This window comes from Rhinatrema bivittatum, chromosome 3 (genome assembly GCF_901001135.1).
Source record: "Rhinatrema bivittatum chromosome 3, aRhiBiv1.1, whole genome shotgun sequence".
NCBI classification, from domain to species: Eukaryota; Metazoa; Chordata; class Amphibia; order Gymnophiona; family Rhinatrematidae; genus Rhinatrema; species Rhinatrema bivittatum.
This window is the reverse complement of record NC_042617.1, coordinates 416,942,306-416,963,598: the sequence shown is the minus strand read 5'-3', so window position 1 is coordinate 416,963,598 and position 21,293 is coordinate 416,942,306. Positions and strand designations below refer to the sequence as shown.

The 21,293-nt window shown below is 43.5% G+C and overlaps 1 protein-coding gene across 8 annotated transcripts in view; it reads right to left on the bottom strand.

Moving 5' to 3' along the window:
* The window catches only part of LOC115087952 (glutathione S-transferase A4-like), a 76,469-nt gene that overhangs the window by 9,580 nt on the left and 45,596 nt on the right, over positions 1-21,293 (bottom strand). For all 8 annotated transcript variants that reach the window (XM_029595730.1, XM_029595726.1, XM_029595724.1 and 5 more), the window contains 2 exons: positions 17,020-17,161; positions 11,070-11,201 (listed from right to left, as the gene is read on the bottom strand). In XM_029595730.1, the coding sequence (XP_029451590.1) occupies positions 11,070-11,201; positions 17,020-17,161 (274 nt within the window). The remainder of the gene's footprint in view (positions 1-11,069; positions 11,202-17,019; positions 17,162-21,293) is intronic.

Here is a 21,293-nt window from a genome sequence, read left to right as displayed (position 1 = left end):
AGCATCCTAGCAGTCAATAGAGCAGTAGGTGTAGTTTAACAGGTCCAGTCTGAAAAAGGTGGAGAGTAAGGAACTAAAATCGGAAATGAACAAATGTCACACCACACCCGAGTCAGAGGGGAAATCAAGGAAAATTGGTTTAACCGCTGAGGAAGTAGCCAGGGATAACCATGCCTGACATCAGCCTCATCTTCATCCTCTGCCTACCAGGAACGTCACCACTGTAGAGGTTTAAAGCAACGCACAACACTTGTCCTGAGGGCACTGCTATAAAGTCTTTTGAACATGGCTCCTCCCTCTCTCCTCTGTTTACCTGTGCTTTGCACCCTTCTCCCTTTCTTTGAGTTGCTGGCAGCTGTGAACTCCTGGTGCTTTTAAAATGTGTTAATTAGATCCTCTGTTACTGGAAGGGCTACATGCTGTGTCAGTTCTAAAATGGAGGAGATGCAACATGACTAAAGAAAGTTTTCCCCCATGCTAACCAATGGACCTCACAGGTGTGGGGATGCCCTAGAGGAGTGCCATGTTCCTACCTGGGGAGCTGTGCAGCATGGATTCTTTACAATTTGGCCAGCACAGAGAGGGCGAGCAACAGTGTGCACGACTATGTTGGGCCATGTGGTTTGCCAACTGATCTGCAGTGCTGATCAATAGACCGTGAAGCCCTTCCGCTAGCATGGGAAAGCTGGTTTCTTCTTTTTAATTTTACTGCTTAATTTTAAAAACACTACGTTGACATACTGTTGGGTAGAAAATACTTTAAACAAGCTACTACAATAATGGAACAGAAATAAGATTAAAATAACTGGCAATCTGAACAAGTAATCTCACTTATCTGGCAGTAAATGAAGCATATAAATACCCCAACAATACAACTTTACAATCCCTACAGCTTTCAGAGATCCTCCGTGCATCCCATGCCTTCATGAATTCAGATACGCTGGTCTCCACCACCTCCAGTGGGAGGCTATTCCATGCATTCGTTACCATCTTGGTAAAAGCAAGTTTGCTTACCGTAAACGATGTTTCCGTAGATAGCGGGATGAATTAGCCATGCTGTCATGGGATCTGTCAGTCAGGCCCGGGAGGCGGAGCTTGTCAAAGCAGAGAACAGAGCTTTGCTCTCTGCGGCTGCGTGTGTGTTCCCGAGCAGGAAAGTAACGGAATCTCCTCAGTCTGTAATTAAGCTGTAGTGTAGTCGAAGACTAGGTGACTGCCAGGGAGGAGGGTGGGTCAGCATGGCTAATTCATCCCGCTATCTACGGAAACATCGTTTACGGTAAGCAAACTTGCTTTTTCCCGTCAATAGCAGGGCTGAATTAGCCATGCTGTCATGGGAGTCCCAAGCTCCCGATCAGGTCGTTTATGATATATGTGTTTGGACGTGATCTGTGACAGTGTGGCAGTCACCATGGACAGGAAGATAGAGATTGCAGTATTGCTTGCCCTATCTTCGCATCAGTGGCTGTTTGCTGGTCAAGGCAGTAATGAGATGTGAAGGTATGCAGTGATGACCATGTAGCTGCCTTGCAAATGTCTATGGGTTGCACATTCTTCAGGTGTGCTAAGGAGGTTGCTACTGCTCTAACTTGGTGAGCTTTAGGAGTAGACTGTAAATTTAAATTCTGTTTGTCGTAGCAGAATTTGATGCACTGTGCTATCCAACTGGAGATGGTGCGTTTAGCCACTGGTAGTCCAGGTGCCTTTGGGTCAAAGGAGACAAAGTTGAGAAACACGGGAGTCCGAGTTCGTTCTGTCTTTGTAGTGTGTTAAAGCTCTCTTACAATCCAGTGTGTGCAGTAGCTTTTCCCTATCGTTTGCATGCGGTTTAGGGAAAAAAGTTGGTAATTCCATTGTCTGATTGAGATAGAATGGGGTAACTACTTTGGGTAGGAAGGACGGATGAGTCCGTAGAACTACCTTCTGGTGATGAAATTGCAAGTATGGAGGATAATGGACCAAAGCTTGTAACTCGCTAACTCTTCGTGCTGATGTTACTGCAACCAGGAATACCACCTTCCAGGTGAAGTATTTAATGTGTGCCGAGTCCATGGGTTCAAAGGGATAAAGCATGAGCTGTTCCAGAACTATGTTGAGGTTCCATGGAACTGGAGGTTTGGATATCGGAGGATGAATGTGTGTTAAACCCTTCATGAAACGAGTCAGTAATGGGTGATTGGATATAGGAATGTCATTGATTGGTCTATGATAGGCGCCTATGGCACTGAGGTGAACTCTGATGGATGATGTTGCTAGACCAGATACATATAGTGTATGAAGACAATCAATGAGCAGTTCCGGGGAACAGTCCAATGGTGGTACACCTTTGGAAGTGCACCAGGCAGAGTAGCGTTTCCATTTATAGCTATAATTTTTCCTGGTTGAGAGTTTCCTTGATTGTAACAAAATGAATTGTGCTGAAGTGGAAACTCCTTGTTCTGTCTGAAGGAGCCTTTCAATCTCCAAGCTGTCAAGTGTAGAGATGAGTGTAGCGGGTGTAGGAGTATTCCTTGATCTTGGCTGAGAAGATCTTGACGATTCGGTAATAGAATTGGATCCTTGATGGATAGTCGAAGCAGGAAACTGTACCATGGCTGCCTCGGCCAGGCCGGGGCTATGAGTATCAGTTGAGCTTTGTCCGCTATACACTTCTGAATTGTTCTTGTTATGAGAGGTATGGGAGGAAAGGCATAGAGAAGGCCTGTCATCCACGGAATGAGGAAGGCATCTTGGGCGATCCTGTATTGGCTTGGTCGTGTGGAGCAGAAGTTGGGAACCTGTGCATTGGTCTCTGTTGCAAAGAGATCTATCGAAGGTGTTCCCCACTGCAGAAATATGTCCTGGACTAGTTCTGTATTGAGTGTCCATTCGTGAGGATGAAAGATGCGGCTTAGTCTGTCCGCTCTTGTGTTTGCAATTCCAGGTAGGTAAGTTGCTTGGAGATGTATGCAATTCTTGTGAGCATGTTCGAAGATTGTCAGGGTCTCCTTGCAGAGGGACCATGAACCGGACCCTCCTTGTTTGTTGATGTAAAACATTGCTACTTGGTTGTCTGTGTAGATCATGACCCTGCGCCCTTTCAGGTGGTCTTGGAAGACTCGCAATGCATTGCGAATCGCTCTGAGTTCCAGTAGATTTATTTGTAGATTCTGTTCTGAGATCATCCATAACCCTTGGGTTTCGTAAATCTCGAGGTGTGCACCCCATCCCTTGCGAGACGCATCTGTGGTTAGGACTGCATTGTGAGGAGGAGGGCTGAACAACGCTCCTTTGGACAGGGTGGAATCTAGGAGCCACCATGCTATATCTTTTTTCATTTCTGCGGTCAGCGATACCCTCTGCGTCAATGGTTGTGAATGCTGTTTCCATTGGCGCTTTAGACCCCATTGTAGGCGTTTCATGTGTAACCTGGTGTTGGGAACCGTGAAGTTCTCTGCTGCCATGTGGCCCAGAATTACCAAGACTTGTCTTGCTGACGGCCTCTGAGTATGTTTCAAGGTGTGTAGAAGTTGACGGAAATGTGATATTCTGTCGACTGGGAGGTATGCTCTGTTGCACGTAGTATCCAGGCATGCGCCTATGAACTGCAACTGTTGTGTTGGTTGTAGGTGTGATTTCTGAAAATTGATCACCAACCCTAGTTCTTGCAGTGTATCACCCGATGGAGGTGATCCAGTAAGATGTTTGGAGTTGAGGCTATTATGAGCCAATCGTCCAGATATGGAAAGATGGTTATACCTTGTTTCCTGAGATGAGCCACCACCACTTATCATGCACTTGGTGAATACTCTGGGTGCAGCCGAAAGGCCAAAGGGAAGAACTTTGTACTGGTAGTGTTGATGCCTGTAGCGAACGCATAGGTAACGCCACGAGGATGGATGGATTGGAATGTGCGTGTAAGCATCCTTCAGATCGATGGAGCACATCCAATCGTTGGTCTGAATGAGAGGAAGAATTGACTTCAATGACACCATTTTGAATTTCTCCTTGATGAGAAATTTGTTCAATTCCCTTAGGTCTAGTATGGGGCGAAGTCCCCCCGACTTCTTGGGTATGAGGAAGTATGGAGAATAAAATGCTGCTAAATTGGAGTGTGGGTGGATTTGTCGAATTGCTTGTTGTTTGCGAAGTAAAGCAATTTCCTCCCCCAGTTGTGGATGAGAATTGTGAGTCTTGAGTGTGGAAAGATGAGGCAATATGGGTTTTGTGAGAAATTGGAGTTGGTAACCTTGACGTACTATCTCCAAAACCCATTGATCTGATGTTATTCTTTCCCAGGCATTCAGGCAAGAACGAATTCTGCCTGGTGGAGCTTGATGTTGTGGTGGCGGCTGAGTAACTAAAAAGATGAAGTCTGTTTTGCTGCAGTAGCAGGTTGTTGTGCCTGCTGCCTCTGGTTATGTGGTTTACCCCTACGTTGGTTTGAGGTATTGTTCTGCGGAGCAGGACGTTGATAAGTAGGGTATGGTTGGTTTCGAAAAGATTGATAAGATCTATAAGGTCTTCTGGCATATGTTTGCCTACGAGTAAATCCCATATAACGACGTGTAGTCGAATAAGTAGGATGTGATGTTAATGATTGTACTGCTAGAGCTTCTTCTTTTAATTTGCTGACTGCGTCTTGGAACCTTTCTCCGAACAGGGTATCTCCTGTACATGGAAGGTTTATAAGTTTCTCGTGCAAGTCTTCACGTATTGAACTGGAACGTAACCATGCTAGTCTGCGGGCTGCAATGGCTGTTGCTGATGCCCTGGATGATGTCTCATGTGCTTTGTAGATTGAACGTAAAAGATGTCGAGAACACTCCTCCATGTCATGAAGAGGCGGAGGTATCTGATCAGCAGTGGAGGAAAGCATACCCTTCATGGCTTGTATGCACTCATATAGGTATTGTACCATGTAGAATTGATGTTGCATAATTCGTGCAGTTAACATCGAGTTATGGTATGTTTTCCTGCCAACTTAATCTAGATATTTGTTGTCTTTCCCCTGGTGGGAAAGTGGTATGTGACTTTGTTTTCGTGAACCTTTGCATTGCCGACTCTACTACAATTGAAGCGTGAGGTAATTGTGGTAGAGTGTATAGTGATGCTTTCTTCATTCGAAATTTAATGTCTGTTTTCCTGGAAACGGCTGCAATTGTATAAGGCGCCTCCCAGGATTTTTGTAAGACTGAATGCAGGATGTCTTGTGGTGGAAGAGATGTTGGTTCCACTTGAGTATCAAAAATCTTTAGAAGACCAAGAGTTTCTGCTCTAGGGTCTGTTTCTTTTTGGACCTCTAGCTGTAGTATGGTACCCATTTTTTCTAGGAATTTTGGGTATGTAAGGTCTTCAGGAGGTGAATACGGCTCCTGTATTTGATCCTGCGAATCTGACAGACATCCCACAAATGATGATGGGGATGTTTGTAATGAAGGAGAATCAAAAGATGCATCATGTAGGGGGAACCTCAGTAGAGGAGAGGGAGAGAGGTCCCCAGTGTGCTGAGACTGTGAGCCGGTCTTTTTTGCCATCTTTGCGCCTTGGAAACAGCTGAGCCCCGTTTTGGAGGGGCGGAGCTCGTGACGTCATCGACGAGAGCCGGCCATAAAATCGCCGGGCCTGCGGCGTTTTAACTGGGGAACCTCAGTAGAGGAGAGGGAGAGAGGTCCCCAGTGTGCTGAGACTGTGAGCCGGTCTTTTTTGCCATCTTTGCGCCTTGGAAACAGCTGAGCCCCGTTTTGGAGGGGCGGAGCTCGTGACGTCATCGACGAGAGCCGGCCATAAAATTGCCGGGACTGCGGCGCATCACCGCCGCACTCCTAAGCCGCGCGCTCCGAAGGGGCGCGCTTGGCTTTGCCCGGCGAAGACCGGAAGCCCGGAAGACCTATAGGTGAGTCTCAACACTGAAGATTGGATATTGGAAACTTTTTACATCTTATTCGATCCATGTAATGGGGAGGAAAAGAAAAGTCAAAAGCTTCCCCATATCCCCTATAACACCTAAGGGCCCAATGGACAATCACGTCTTTCGACGTGTAGAATCGCCAATAGGGGATATCTCAGGAGGTCAGTATTCAGCCTCCTTGAGCCCTGGCGCGGGACCATCATCCCCCCTCCAACCTTTGCCTTCATTACCAGAAGGGTTTCTCCATCTAGAGACTGCTAGTCAACCTAAGGGAAAGGACTGTGCAGTACCTAGTGATGCAGAAGCTTTACAGAACCCGGAAGGAGAGTCAAGAGTGCCATATCAATGGCCTATTGACCCCCCTGAAGAAGTTACATTAAAGGATATTTGGACAATGATGGCAAAAATGAATGAAAATGTTAACCAAATGAATATGTCTTTATCGGTCATAGTGAATTCAAATAAGTTGCAAATTGGTGAACAAAAACAGGATATTACCTGTTTAAAGGAAGATCTAGGAAAGGTAAATTCTAAAATTAGATTGTTGGAGGAAACAGAAACAGCATATATAAAAGATAGTCTATCTGTACATAGGGAGATGGAGAGATTGGAAAATATGATGAGGTATAAAAACTTACGTATAAACAACTTCCCATAGACTAGGCTATTATCCCCAATGGAAATGTTTAAAAAGTATATGAGAGACATATTACAGTATGAGGATAAAGATCTACCCTTGGTATCTAAGATTTTTTATTTTATAGATAAAGCTGAGGTACAAAGAGGGCAGAAAATAGAGACATCATCTATAGGTGTCTCAACATTTCTAGAAGAATCCATAGACCTTATTCAGAAAAGGGCAACTTTATTTCTATCTTTGCAGTTAGAGTCTGATAAAGACAGATTGTTTAAGGATTTTCTTAAACATAAAGATCTTAGTTTCTGTGGTCAGAAAATATATATATTTCCTGATGTCTCTAGAGCCACTCAGGCTAAGAGGAGACATTTCCTCTCCCTGAAAAATAAATTGCTAGCAATTGGGGCTAGTTTTTTCCTTAAATATCCAAGTACATGTTATGTAACTTTTCAGGGAAATAGATTTAGTTTTTCTGACCCATCACATTTGGAGATGTTTTTACAGGATAAAAATACAGAAGGTGGAAATGTAGATGGTCAATAAGTAAGAGTATTCTCCCTCTCCTCTTGAATCTTTTTTTTTATGTTATGAATTAAATATTTGGGTTTTTCCCCCAATTATGAGGCGTAATTAGTGAAACTAAACTTACTTATGTTGATGTAAAAGAATTATTTTAATTTTATTGTATTCACTATTACATACGGTATATTTTTGTTTGAAATTGTTTTGAATGAAAATTGAATAAAGAATAAATTAAAAAAAAAAAAAAAGATGCATCATGTATATGAGTTGGCGAGGCTGGTCGGTTTACCATGGGAGATATAGGTGGTTCTGCCGACTGCTCTTCATTAGACTGTGCTTTATGTTCCGTAGAATTGTCATCAGCAATATTAGTCATTTTAAATGATGATTGCAGCGTTTCATAAAAACCTGCTAAAGACTGTGACAATTGATGAAATGCTTCTCTTGTATGAGAGGGCATTATCATACGATTGTCTTGTTGTTGTGAGGTACCTGCTTTAAGGTCCATAGAGTAATTTTGAGGTGAAGTAGTAGGAACTTTCCTATCCTTTTGTTTTTTATTGAATGAAGTACTTCTTAAGTCTTCCGAATCTGAAGAAGTATTAGAGGAAAGAATTTGTACCACCTCTCTATTTGAGCAGGTACTAGATTGCACTCTACGAGAAGATTTAGAAGTCGAAGGACTTATCTCCCATTTAGCACTCCTCTTTGTCAATTTTTTAAGGTGAGAGTGACCTGAGTGCTTATGATAATTGTCAGACGATGAGTCAGTGTCTGTGGCATCAGCCCCCGAAGAAGAGCTGTGTGAAGGGTAACTGTCTCTTCACCTGAGCCTTTAATTTTTGTGGTGAATAAGTGTGGCTTATACGCTCAGATTTTGATCTATGCGCAGATTTGGATTTATTCGCGGATACATGCTTACGCGCAGATGTAGAGTTATGCGCAGATATGCGTGACTGTAGACTTATGCGCAGGTACGCGCGACTGTAGATTTGTGCGCGGAAGTAGATCTGTGCGCGGTTGTAGTTGTATGCGCATATGTTCCTGATCCTGAACGCGCCAGTGTTATCGGCGCCGATGTGCATAGGTTTTTCTGCAGTTGGCGCCGTACGCGTAGATTTTCCCGGCACCGTGCGCGTATGTGTTGCGTGCGGTGGTTTCTTCTGCGCCAGGCGCGCCGGAAGTGCTAGGTTGTGCGCAGATCCCTTTCTCGGCGCCGATGTGTTATGCGCAGACGGCGCCGTAGTCCTGGAAGTTGTCGGCGCCGAGGTTTCCTTCTCTGACTAGGTATGTTGCGGCTCTATAGGCTCTGAGGATTTCTGAGAATCCATTGGCCTTCGTTTTTTTGTGCTTCCCTTACCTCCCAGAGTGGAGGATTTAGGATCCAGCGACAAAGTTCTTTTTCTTGATGGAGCTGATAAAGTTAGCGTGCCAGGCGATGAATGAGCCTCCGACGGATCTCTTGAGGCAAAAAGTTCCTGAAGCCTATATGCCCTTTGTTTTAATGCTCTAGGTGACATCTTAGGGCAAAATTCACAATCCTCTCGATTGTGATGTGGTCCGAGACATTTGTAACATCGGTCGTGTCCGTCCGTGACCGACATTACTTTACCACAAGGACAGGGTTTAAACACCGGTTTTGACATTTTAATTCTATCTTTAAACACTGAGGAGAGATCAGCTCCGTATGCGATCCCGCTCGCGGAAAAACCAGACTGAGGAGATTCCGTTACTTTCCTGCGCGGGAACACACGCGCAGCCGCAGAGAGCAAAGCTCTGTTCTCTGCTTTGACAAGCTCCGCCTCCCGGGCCTGATTGACAGATCCCATGACAGCATGGCTAATTCAGCCCTGCTATTGACGGGAAAAGAAATATTTCCTTAGATTACTCCTGTATCTATCCTCTTGTACAGTTATTCCAAACTCTGCTGAGAAAGAGGTTCACCTCTTGTGCATGGAAACCTTGGAGGTATTTAAATGTTTCTAGCATCTCCCCTCATGTTTGAATCTTTAAGTCTACCCCTATGTGTTTTAGAACAAAGACCACTGATCATTTTAGTAGCCACCCTTTTTAGACTCCAACTGGTCTTCAAAATCCTTTTGAAGGTGCAACATCCAGAATATCTTTTCTGCTGACCATTCTTCTCCCTATGCACCCAAGCATTTTTCTGGCTTTTTCTGTCACCTTAACCACCTGTTTGGTCATCTTAAGATCAGATGTGATCACCCCCCAGATCCCACTCTTTCATGCTTAGAAGAATTTCACCCCCTTTGCAGTACCTCTCCCCCTTGTGTTTTTTTCAGCCTAAATGCATCACTTTTTTTTTTTTTTTTTTAGCATTAAACCTTAGCTGCCAGACCATTCCTCCATCTTCACTAGATCCCACACCTTCGATACAGATCTTTGTATCAGCAACAAAAATACCCAAACCTTTACAAACAATCCCTCACACAAGGTCACCTAGGAAAGTGTTGAAAGTAACTGGCCCAAGGACTGATCCCTACATCATGCCCCCCTTTTCAGACTGCTCTCCATTTACCATGGCCCCTTATAGCTTCCCACTCAACCAGTTTCTAATCCAGTCGGTTACTTCAAGGCCCATAACAGCAGCTCTCTGTTTGTAAGTCACCTATGTGGAACTGTGTTACAGGCCGAGCTAAAATGCAAGTACACTATTTCCAAAGCTCTCCCCTGATCAGTTCATCTGACAAGACCTACCTCTGGTAAATCCATGTGGCCTCACATCCTGCAAGTCACTGGATTTCAGAAACTGCACTATGCTGTTTTGTTGGACTCAGATGTGAAAGCTATACTCACTTTACTACCTTTTCATCTAAAAAAAAGGTTTCAATTGCAATTGCTGTTTGTGTTATTTGCTGTATACTTCTTGTATAATAATCCAGTTTTTGTAGATGTGCTATTTACCTGGCTACTGCTGCTAAGTTTGAATTTTACCCTGGTGTATGTTCTATTGAATATTGATAAGGGCAGTGTCTGAACAGAGGGCATCGGAAATTTGACATTTTGTCCTCATCTTTCTAGAAGCTGTGCTATACACGCTGCTGCTATGAGTGGTGTTTATTCTTATACTAATCCCTCTCCCTCATACGGGCCGATACAGTAAAAACTGCGGGACAGCCAGCGCTCTGAGGCGAGTGCCCACTCTCCTGGGTGTGCGATCGAGTATTTAAATGAGGGCCCGTGGTAAAAGGAGGCGCTAGGGACACTAGCGCGTGCCTAGCGCCTCCTTTTTGACAGAGGCGGCGGCTGTCAGCGGGTTTGACAGCCGACGCTCAATTTTACCGGCGTCTGTTCTCGAACCCACTGACACCCACAGGAAAACAGACACCGGCTAAATTGAGCCTTCCAACCCGCGGGCGTTATTAAATTTTTATTTTTTTTTTAATTTGTTTTTAAAATTTTGGGGCCTCCGACTTAATATTGCTATGATATTAAGTCGGAGGGTGTACAGAAAAGCAGTTTTTTCTGCTTTTCTGTACTCTTTCCCTCTGCTGGCTGAAATTAACTTCTGCGTTTGGGCAGGCGTTAATATCTGAAAGTAAAATGTGCGGCTTCGCTGCACATTTTACTTTCTGTATCACGCGGGAATGACTAATAGGCCCATCAAAATGCATTTGCATGTTGAAGGCGCTATTAGTTTCGGGGGAGGGGGGGGGTTGGCCGCACGTTTTTGACACGCTACCCCTTACTATATAAGGGGTAAAAATAGCACGTCGAAAATGCGCAGCCAAACTGGGGCTAAAGGTGCGCTCAGCCAAGCGCACCATACTGAAATCAGCCAGAATGTAAGGTCAGCAGAAAAAGACCAAATGGTCCATGGAGTCTGCGCAGCCAGCTTCCTTTGGCAGTAACTGCTGTTCCATGCAGGTTACCTCCTATCAGTCTTCACACCCCAAGAGTGAGAGAAGGGGGAGGGCTATGTTCAATTTCAAATTAGTTTTATGCTTGCCCTAGAGCTTACCCCTGCAACTTCCTGAATTTGGCCAAAAATGACTATACCTGTAGCAGAGGAAAGTCACACAAAATATCGGTTATTTTCTCCTCCACCATTAAAATGGCTTCCAGCAACTGTACGTCAGCTACGCTCAGCTGGTTCCCAACAAGGAAGTCCTGACCATGACATTTAAAAGCCTAGAAAAAAAAAATCAAATGCACATTCATATTTTTCACATGGAGAATAAGTTATAGCTAAAATATGCAGAACCAAAACAATTTTTCTAAGGTTATATTCACATTCTTGCAGCCCATGGTTTTCCCCCAGGATGATGTGACTTGGCTGCAGCTGTACAATCTTGCCATGCTCCATAGAACTTCAGGAAATAAACTGTCCAGGAACTAGCCACATAAGGAGGGAGCATCCTCTGTTTCCTCTTATTACTCCTTCACCCATCCCACCCAACCATCCCCTCATCACGGAGTGCCAATCCCAGTGAACTAATTTTCCCAAATTAGCAGATCACCTCTTCTCCCCCATATCTCTGCTGCTCCCACCAGCTGCTCAGTTGAAGGAAGAGAGCAAGGCCTCGGGCAGTATCCTGTCACCTGAGTCCCTACTCACTTTGCACTGCACAGGGAACTGTAGAGCAGAGATTCTCAAACTGTGGGTTGGGAAACCATCAGCCTGATGGTTTAATCAGTTAAGTAATACTGAAAACACTGAAAGCAGTTTGTAATGTTGCTAAGTTATGTTATAAAATGCACGTCACATTTGATTTTCAAACCTTACCTGTTAGTAATTTCTACATGAACAACAACTCATCCAATAGTAAAAATGAAACAGTTGGCCGATGGCTCAGTAGCAGTGCTGTAGACTAATTTGGAGAAGGGGGGGGGGGGAAGAAGAGGAGAGGGCAAAGCAATGAAAAACAGGAGGAAAATCCCTGGGTAGTGGCACACAAGCTTGTTTATTTCTTCCTACCCCTTTGTACTTCCAACCAGGTCACAACCAGGGCTGGGATCTGATGCCATGAAGGCTACATGAGAACAGGAGTTCAGCCAGCATTGATACTCTGCTGAGAAGGTGCAGGAATGTAGGAAGCAAATTCTGGAGGTGCGCCAATGTTGGTTTCTGGCTCTCCTTAATAGGACATGAGAGGGGTGGAACAAGAGTATCCAAAGCGGAGGAGAGTACAGTGTTAAGAAGAAACTTCCTCAGACTGAAAAAGTTGCAGAGGAGAGATGAGACAAAGGTCAATAGCCTGGATATTTCTAAAAGTGCTGGTGATGACTAGACAAGACTGTAGTGGAGAGTGGTGTGTTAGTGTGAAGTGAAACAGGATGTGAAGAGTACATGTATGGATAGGAAGCAAATAGGCCCCATGTATGTGTGAAAATATGATCTGAGGTTAGTAACATAACATAAGAACTTGCCATACTGGGTCAGACCAAGAGTCCATCAAGCCCAGCATCCTGTTTCCAACAGTGACCAATCTGGGCTACAAGTACCTGGCAAGTAACCAAAAACTAAGTATATCCCACGCTACTGATGCTAGTAATAGCAGTGGCTATTTTCTAAGTCAACTTGATTAAAAGCAGGTAATGGACTTCTCCTCCAAGAACTTATCCAATCCTTTTTTAAACACAGCTATACTAACTGCACTAACCACATCCAATGGCAACAAATTCCAGAGTTTAATTGTGCGCTGAGTGAAAAAGAACTTTCTCAGATTAGTTTTAAATGCGCCACATGCTAACTTCATGGAGTGCCCCCTAGTCTATTATCTGAAAGAGTAAATAACAGATTTACATCTACCCGTTCTAGACCTCTCATGATTTTAAAACACCTCTATCATATCCCCCCTCAGCAGTCTCTTCTCCAAGCTGAAAATTCGTAACCTCTTTAGTCTTTCCTCATACGGGAGCCGTTCCATTCCCCTTATTTTGGTAGCCCTTCTCTGTACATTCTCCATCGCAATTATATCTTTTTTGTGATGCGGCGACCAGAATTGTACACAGAATTCAAGGTGTGGTCTCATCATGGAGCGATACAGAGGCATTATGACATTTTCCGTTTTATTCACCATTCCCTTTCTAATAATTCCCAGCATTCTGTTTGCTTTTGACTGCCGCAGCACACGGAACCAACAATTTCAATGTATTATCCACTATGACGCCTAGATCTTTCTTGGGTAGTAGCACCTAATATGGAACCTAACATTGTGTAACTATAGAATGGGTTATTTTTCCCTATATGCATCACCTTGCACTTATCCACATTAAATTTCATCTGCCATTTTGATGCCCAATTTTCCAGTCTCACAAGGTCTTCCTGCAATTTATCACAATCTGCTTGTGATTTAACTACTCCGAACAATTTTGTATCATCTGCAAATTTGATTACCTCACTAGTCGTATTTCTTTCCAGATCATTTATAATATTTTGAAAAGTAAGGATCCCAATACAGATCCCCGAGGCACTCCACTGCCCACTCCCTTCCACTGATAAAATTGCCCATTTAATCCTACTTTGTTTCCCGTCTTTTAGCCAGTTTGTAATCCACAAAAGGACATCGCCACCTATCCCATGACTTTTTACTTTTCCTAGAAGCCTCTCAGGAGGAACTTTGTTAAATGCCTTCTGAAAATCCAAGTACACTACATCTACCAGTTCACCTTTATCCACATGTTTAACTCCTTCAAAAAAGTGAAGCAGATTTGTGAGGCAAGACTTGCCTTGGGTAAAGCCATGCTGACTTTGTTCCATTAAACCATGTCTTTCTATATGTTCTGTGATTTTGATGTTTAGAACACTGTCCACTATTTTTCCTGGCACTGAAGTCGGGCTAACAGATCTGTAGTTTCCCGGATCGCCCCTGGAGCTCTTTTTAAATAAATATCGGGGTTACATTAGCTATCCTTCAGTCTTCAGGTACAATGGATGATTTTAATGATAGGTTACAAATTTTTACTAATAGGTCTGATATACAGTCTCTGTAGGAACTGCCCCTCTTCCCGCAGTCTGGATTCAGGGGACTCCCTCACTGCCAACATCATCTCCTCCTCCGGGTGGAGGGGAAAAGCCTTAGTAGACTTCCATTGTCCTTCGATGGAAGGGCCTACAGGAGGGTCTCTTGGGCCTTTGGCTCATTGAAGTGGAGGCAAAACAAAACCTGCTTGTAACAAAAGTCCTATGTCCTCTGTGAAACTACCAAATCAGAATCCTCATCTGGGCCTGGCACCTCCCCCTCCTTCAGAGATGCTGAACTATCAGCATCTCCCAGGTCCTCCGCATCTCCAGGGACCTCCCAGGAAGGACCTGGTGCCTCAATGGCCCCTCACACCCTTCTTGGTGGTACCTGGGGGGCCAAACTTGGCAGCAAGACTTCAGTTGCTTTACCGCCAGCTCTGTGTGAGCCTTCCCCATGCCGAGAAAAGGCGCAAATATCTCCACAAAAACCTAAAGAAAACTGGGGAGAAATCCTCACGGGCACCCAGTACCCTCACCATTGAAGCTCCCGATGGCAAAAGCACAGACACCAGGATAAGAGGAGCATTAGACCCCTCACAAACCCCCTGAAGTCTATATATCTCCTGGGCCTACCCACGCATGAAAAACACTCAAACTGGCCACTGGCTCTGAGGCACCTGTGTCTGACCACGTGGCTGGGCCCTCAAGGCTTGGCAGCACTGATAAGGAGCCATGCGTAGGAGAGAAGAAGAAACCCGGCCCCCAAACTACCCCCTTGTGCGTCGCGCCCTTATACTCATACTCCAAGCACCAGGGCCCCCTTCTTTGCTGTGGCTCAAAGCACTCGGCGCTTGCACCGGCCCAGCGTGCCCCTCGCTCACCGCACTGGCATGTTCACAAGCAGCCCGTGGGAATCTCTCCTCCCCCCCCCCCGAACCCAAAAAACGGTCCTCCAGAATGGTTATCTCTGTTCTTTTCAACACTTAATGTTTCCCCCCCCCCCCCCTTTTTTTTTTTGTTAAGCTTTAATAAAGCAAAAGGACAGTCCTGGAGCAGGGACAGAAATGTGATGAGAGAAAGAGATGGGGACGGGGGTAGAGGAGAAACAGAGCCAAAACAGGAGCTTCCTCAGCAGGATTTTTTTTTTTTTTTTAGTTCTCTCATTTGGCTCAACCAAAGCTATCAAGCTCAACCAGGACCCTCTGGGGACCAGGAGTGGCTAGTCACGCTCACACTGCTGGTCAAACAGTGGCCTGGCCCAGGGTCTGACCTCAGATACACCACCCAGTCCTACCATCTGCTAGAGAGGAGGAGGAGGGGAGCTTAAGAAGAGTAAAGGCTGAAGGCCCCAAGTACATTTTTTTTAGGTGCCTCACCCCCTACCAGGCTCACTCAGGACCTCATAAGAACATAAGAAAATGCCATACTGGGTCAGACCAAGGGTCCATCAAGCCCAGCATCCTGTTTCCAACAGTGGCCAATCCAGGCCATAAGAACCTGGCAAGTACCCAAAAACTAAGTCTATTCCATGTAACCATTGCTAATGGCAGTGGCTATTCTCTAAGTGAACTTAATAGCAGGTAATGGACTTCTCCTCCAAGAACTTATCCAATCCTTTTTTAAACACAGCTATACTAACTGCACAGTAGCTCCCAGTGGGACAGGGAGCTACTGTGCGGGCTTGCTCTGCTGATCACAACCAGTGGCCTAGCTCAGGGTCTGATCTCGAATCCATCGATGAGCTGCACACCACTCCATCCTACCATCTGCTGGAGGCAGAAAATACTGGGACTCCTGCAGCTTAGCACCACTCCTAAGCAGTGGCTGTAATGTCACAGTGAGAAAATAGTATATGCTGCCTCCATCTGCTGGTACAGGGAATCAACCCACTTGTTAAGGCCTGGACTGGTGTAGCTGCATGAAATCAGACTTTTCTGGAACTCTGGACAAAAGTCGCAGGGAAGAAACTGGCTGATAGTTATGTAGGTTGAGAACATCAAGGTTAGTTTTTTTTCATGAGTAGATTCAAAATAGCAGATGGCAGTGGATAGGTACCATCCTTCAGATACAGAAACATTCACAAGGCCTGCAAGGAAACCGGCCACATCTGAATGCAGAACTTTTATAAGGGTGGTGAGGAACAGGAATTAAGTGGGCAGTAATTCATCTTTCTGCTCGGCCAAGACAGAAAATCTCAGCCGAGCAGATAGGAGGGAATTTGGTCCAAGATGTAGGCACAGTACCCAAGTAAGACATGGGAAGGTGTACTGGATCCAAGGTCAGTGAAAAGGCATTAGGATGCACAGTGAGAGAAGGGGAGGTGGCAAGTCCAGCAATGACCTCTGATGTCTTACCCTGGTAAATATTAGCCACAGCGGTTGGGAGATAATTGCATTCAGGAATAGAAATCAGAGAATGGACTATTCTGAATAGCTCCCATGGCTGCGAAGTAGCAATAGCTACTCATTCTGAGTAGCAGGGCTTCTTAGCCTTGTCCTCTGCAGATCTACAGCAGGATATGGTTGCACGATAACAGGCAGAGCACCCTTTGAGTTTTATTTATGCTGACGTTCTCTTTTGTGGATTGTTTTTTAGGGTCCTTAATGAAATATGCCCTCTATTAATATGGACCTCCCAGTTTTCTCAGACCAATTCAGCTACTAGAACTCTGTTCAGCTCCAAATAGGAACGTGCATTTGTTTTGAAGCACGAAAACATCAAGACATGCTGTTTGAAAACTAAACAAAATGTCAATGAAATCAGTTTCATTTTACATTTTTGCACATGCAAATAGTGCACATAAAATAAATTTTGGGTTCAGGTATCTAAATTAGGATGAAATTTAGGTACTGAGCATTTTTGGAAAACTGACCCCTCTGGACAATGTTTTCAATATTTTTATGTTACTAAATATAGCAATCTACACATACTTACAGGAACTATGCATGTTCTAACAATTTTGGGCATTAAATGCCATTTCCACCTAAAATAAACAGCTGCTTTAAATGTAGTTCTCTGATTTAATTACAGTAGGCGCCAGACCTTTTCGTAGACTGGGAAATATCGTGTAGTGGCTCTCTGTGCGATCAGGTTGACTTGCTTTTCCTGCTCAGCGGGTGTTAGAAAGGGATAGGCCACGATTAGCATCATCAGGTCTGTTGCTCCGTCCACATACATGTCAATCCTGAAAAAGATAAGTTTCATAAAGCAATATCTTTCAGTAAGTAAACTGCCTACTTAAAGCCGATGGCAACTGGAAACACTACAGGCTGCAATACCTTTTCGTGGATTGACAAAATTATCCACAGATGATGCGTCCATTACTAATCAAATCTGAAGGGGCTTCTGGAGTTCTTGAATGCTCCTGTACATCATCGCTGGATAATTCCTACCTCTATTCTGCAAAGCATCCAGATGTCCATACTGAGCTACAGGCTGTCTGGATAAGTTACCTGGGTTACTTATAATCACATATTCAGTGATACAGTCACACTGTCAAATATACCCAGACAAACCAAACATTAGGGCTGCCACTTAGCACAACTAAAGTTATCTGGAAAATTCTGAATATCCGAGTTATCCAGCTAAGTTAGCCAGACAACTTAAATCCACTCAGAAACTGCCCCCATCTCATACCCAGATAAATTTGATCTGGATAATGACTTACCTAGCTAACATGTACCCAGTCAGAGGGGCAGGAACTTAAAACATCTGGGTAATTCCAAAGTTACCCAGACACTTCCCTATGAATATGGACCTCCCAGTTTCTCAGACCAAATCGCTACTAGAACTCTGCTCAACTCCACAGGAGTTGCAACGAATAGGAACGTGCATTTGCTTTGAAAACAAAATAGGCTGTTTCAGTTTGAAAACTAAATTAAAAAAAGTGTCAATGAAAATAAATTTAATTTTACATTTTTTGTAATTTGTAAATGCACATAAAATGAATTATGCTATAGCATTTTCCATGCAGAAAAACAATGAAAAAAAACCCAAGAAAAGAAAATAGTGTGCACACACTAGCAGATTGAAAGTTGCTTTCCTAACAAATGTTTTAACATGCAGAAATTGGTCCTCCTGCAATTTATCACAATCAGCTTGTGATTTAACTATTCTGAATAATTTTGAATCTGCAAATTTGATTACCTCACTCGTATTCCTTTCCAGATCATTTATAAATATATTGAAAAGCACGGGTCCCAGTTTGAAAGGTTGCCCTCCATACATATTGCAACAGTTTTATCTTACATGTGTTTTTATAGCCACAGGTTATTTACATGTTTCTATACCTTAAAAAGTTCCCAGTGAAATTTTAGCATTTGGAAACAGCCCCAGGGGCAGTTCTATCATGAAGCAAGGTGAGGAGGCTGCCTCCGGGAGCAAAATTGAAGTGGCAAAAACTGCCCCCAAAATACTGCTGTCACAGCCACCTCACCCTGCATTCAGGCCAGCACCAGCGACAGCTTCAGTGAAGTGCCTGCGGTGCTCCCATCCACTGCAGGCATTTAAAAAAAAAAAAATCTGTGGCGGCATAGCTTCCTTAACGCACCCCTAATAGCCAAAGATGAAACTAGATAGGGTCACTGTGGACCCATTCCGCAGTTGCCAAAGAAAAGGCCTGATGTGGCCACCATGGACTCCATTCTGCAGCAGCAGCCCGGGGGGGGGGGGGGGGGGGGGGGAGGCCCAAAAAAGGAGGAAGACATTGATTGTGTGAGAGCCTGTGTGCGTGAAAGAGCTCAAGCACCTATGTGAGAGCAACTGAGTGTGAGAGAGTGAGCACCTTAGTGTGTGTGTGTGTGTGAGGGAGAAAGCCAGAGTGAAAAAGTAATTGTGTGTATGTGTGAAGGAAAGACTGTGTGAAGGAGAGAGTACACCACTGAAGGAGAGAATGCAAGTGTGTGAGGGAGAGGGAGCCCCTGAACATCAGAGTGCCTGTATGTGTATGTGTGTGAGGGGGAGAGAACCACTGAGTGGTTAAGTGAGATATTGTGCATGTTTATGAGGAGAGAGCCATTGAACGAGCATGTGTGGGGGGGAGAGTGCATGAGAATAAATGTATGTACATGAGAATATAAACTTTATGCACCCTCCCTCTTCCCTACTAATCCAGGGCAATCTCAGGATGGCTAGAAATTAAAAGTTCACAGGTAAAGAGAAGATTTTTATATCTGTATTAGTTTTAATTATCAGATGTTATTTGAGGTGTCTGCTTTTGTGAAATATTTTATTGGTGTTTGATAAAATTTTAAACTTTTGATTTGTAATTGAACGTTATTCTATTCATTAGATGATTTAAAATATTTATTCCTTTTATTTGTATGGTAACTTTTTTTTTTTTTTTTTTATTCTGTTGGATGGTTTATGAGGAATAGTGATGTTTTTGTTTTTCCATTATGGTGCTGCATGCAGAATCTGGCTTGTTGCAGTTTCCAGTTCAGTTTTTGTCTGCCTGTTTCTATTTATACTTTATAGGCTATTTATTCCATTTGGCAAGGGTCTATCTGTGTTCTGCATGAGCGACTAAGGTGAAGTATTCTGCTAGCATATAGTTTCCATGTAGGGATTTATAGGAGCCTGCCTTGTTCTGTTTTCCAGATAGGAGGTTGATTGGTGTTTTAGGTTCTGCTGTAATATTTATAGTTTTGCCTTTTCATAGGTAGGGTTGTTACTGTTTCAGTGCTAGCATTTAGTGGTGTTTTGGTATCAGAGGTTTACTATATTATAATTGTAATTCAGTTTACTAATGGCTATGTGAGATCCAAGCTTACACAATGTACTTTATAATAGGTCTAATACAATGTGTGTTCCAAATATATTTTATGCATGGTTATCTGGCTGGCACCACAGCAGTGCATGTAAATATAATATAAAAATATCACTTCAACATGTATATCAGAAGACTGTACTTTGAACGCCTTTTTAGATCAAATCTCCCTTTTTTGATTAGGACAGTAGATAAGTAATTTTAAAACAAACATATGATTTTTTAATTGTGTGAGGGTGGTGATGGCACAAGGTTGCAAGGTTCAACTAGGGCACCTAATACCCTTTTACATGCCCTGAGAGAGTGGCAGTTGGTAGGGCTCCCAGGAGTGTGTTAGGTTTGCCAGTTCTCTAGAAATATCACTTGACACTATCTGCCACTCCTCAGGGACCCCCAACTTCTGCTTCCCCCCCCCCTTCCCCAGCATGTCAAATCATTGACGGGCAAATGGAGTAAGACGCATGGTAAAACAGGTACTCATTGTGTGCCCCATTTTCCTAATGCACGCCCAGCCACATCTCCTGGGCGCCCGAGGCAATATGTAAATTATTTAAAATTTACATACCGCTGTTACACTTAATGGTGGTCAAAGCAGTTTACATAGTCGAGTAACATACATAATAAAAGTATAAGATGACATTAAAACTAAAACACAAAGAAATAGTTAAAACAGATTTGGACTACTGACAAACCAAAGACATAACGGAAAACACTGTGCCAAAATAATGGTGGTATTACGGTGATAATGTTCTTAATGCAGAGGGGGAAGGGTATTTAAGGAGACATAATAGCATCAAAGGCACTCCTGAAAAGAAAGGTTTTCAAACTCTTTATGATTGGTAATCTGTCTCAAATTGTCAGGGTTCCAGATTTGAGGGCTAGTGACAGAGAAGGCACATCTTTTTGTGATATCTAATCTGGCAACTCTAATTGTGGGTACTTGTAAATTTTTGTGCATGGAATGTAAATTTCTGTTCGGTTGATATTTTTGAAGTTGGGTACTTAACCAGGTGGAAGTGTCATTGTATATTAAGTTATGTATAATGGAGAGAATTTGGTCTCTTATTCTGTAATGGATGCAAAGCCAATGTAAAGAGTATAAAATGGGAGAAATATGTTCTCTGCAAGATGTGCCAGGTATAATACAAGCTGCCGAATTTTGTACTAGTTGTAAAGGACGGATGGCATTCTCAAAGTCCAATCAGAAGCGCATTACAGAAATCAAGGCCGCTAAAGATTAAAGATTGTAAAACTGTGTGAAAGTCCATCTAAGTATAAAAACAGACATAAGTGTTTCAGCATATTGAGTTTGAAGAATTAATTGTTTACAATATGGGAAATTTGATGCAACTGACTAGTCCAGTATGATAACTTCAAAAGCACAAAAGTTAGGTATTGGAATTAAGATACCATCTAAGTTGTGTTGGGGGACTACAAGCAGAGTGGGGAATTGCGGCTAGGTGGAGAATTTTGGTCTTTGCAATAAAGTTTCAAACAGTTATGTGAGAGCCAACTATTTATTGTTTTGATGTATAGGGAGACATTGGAG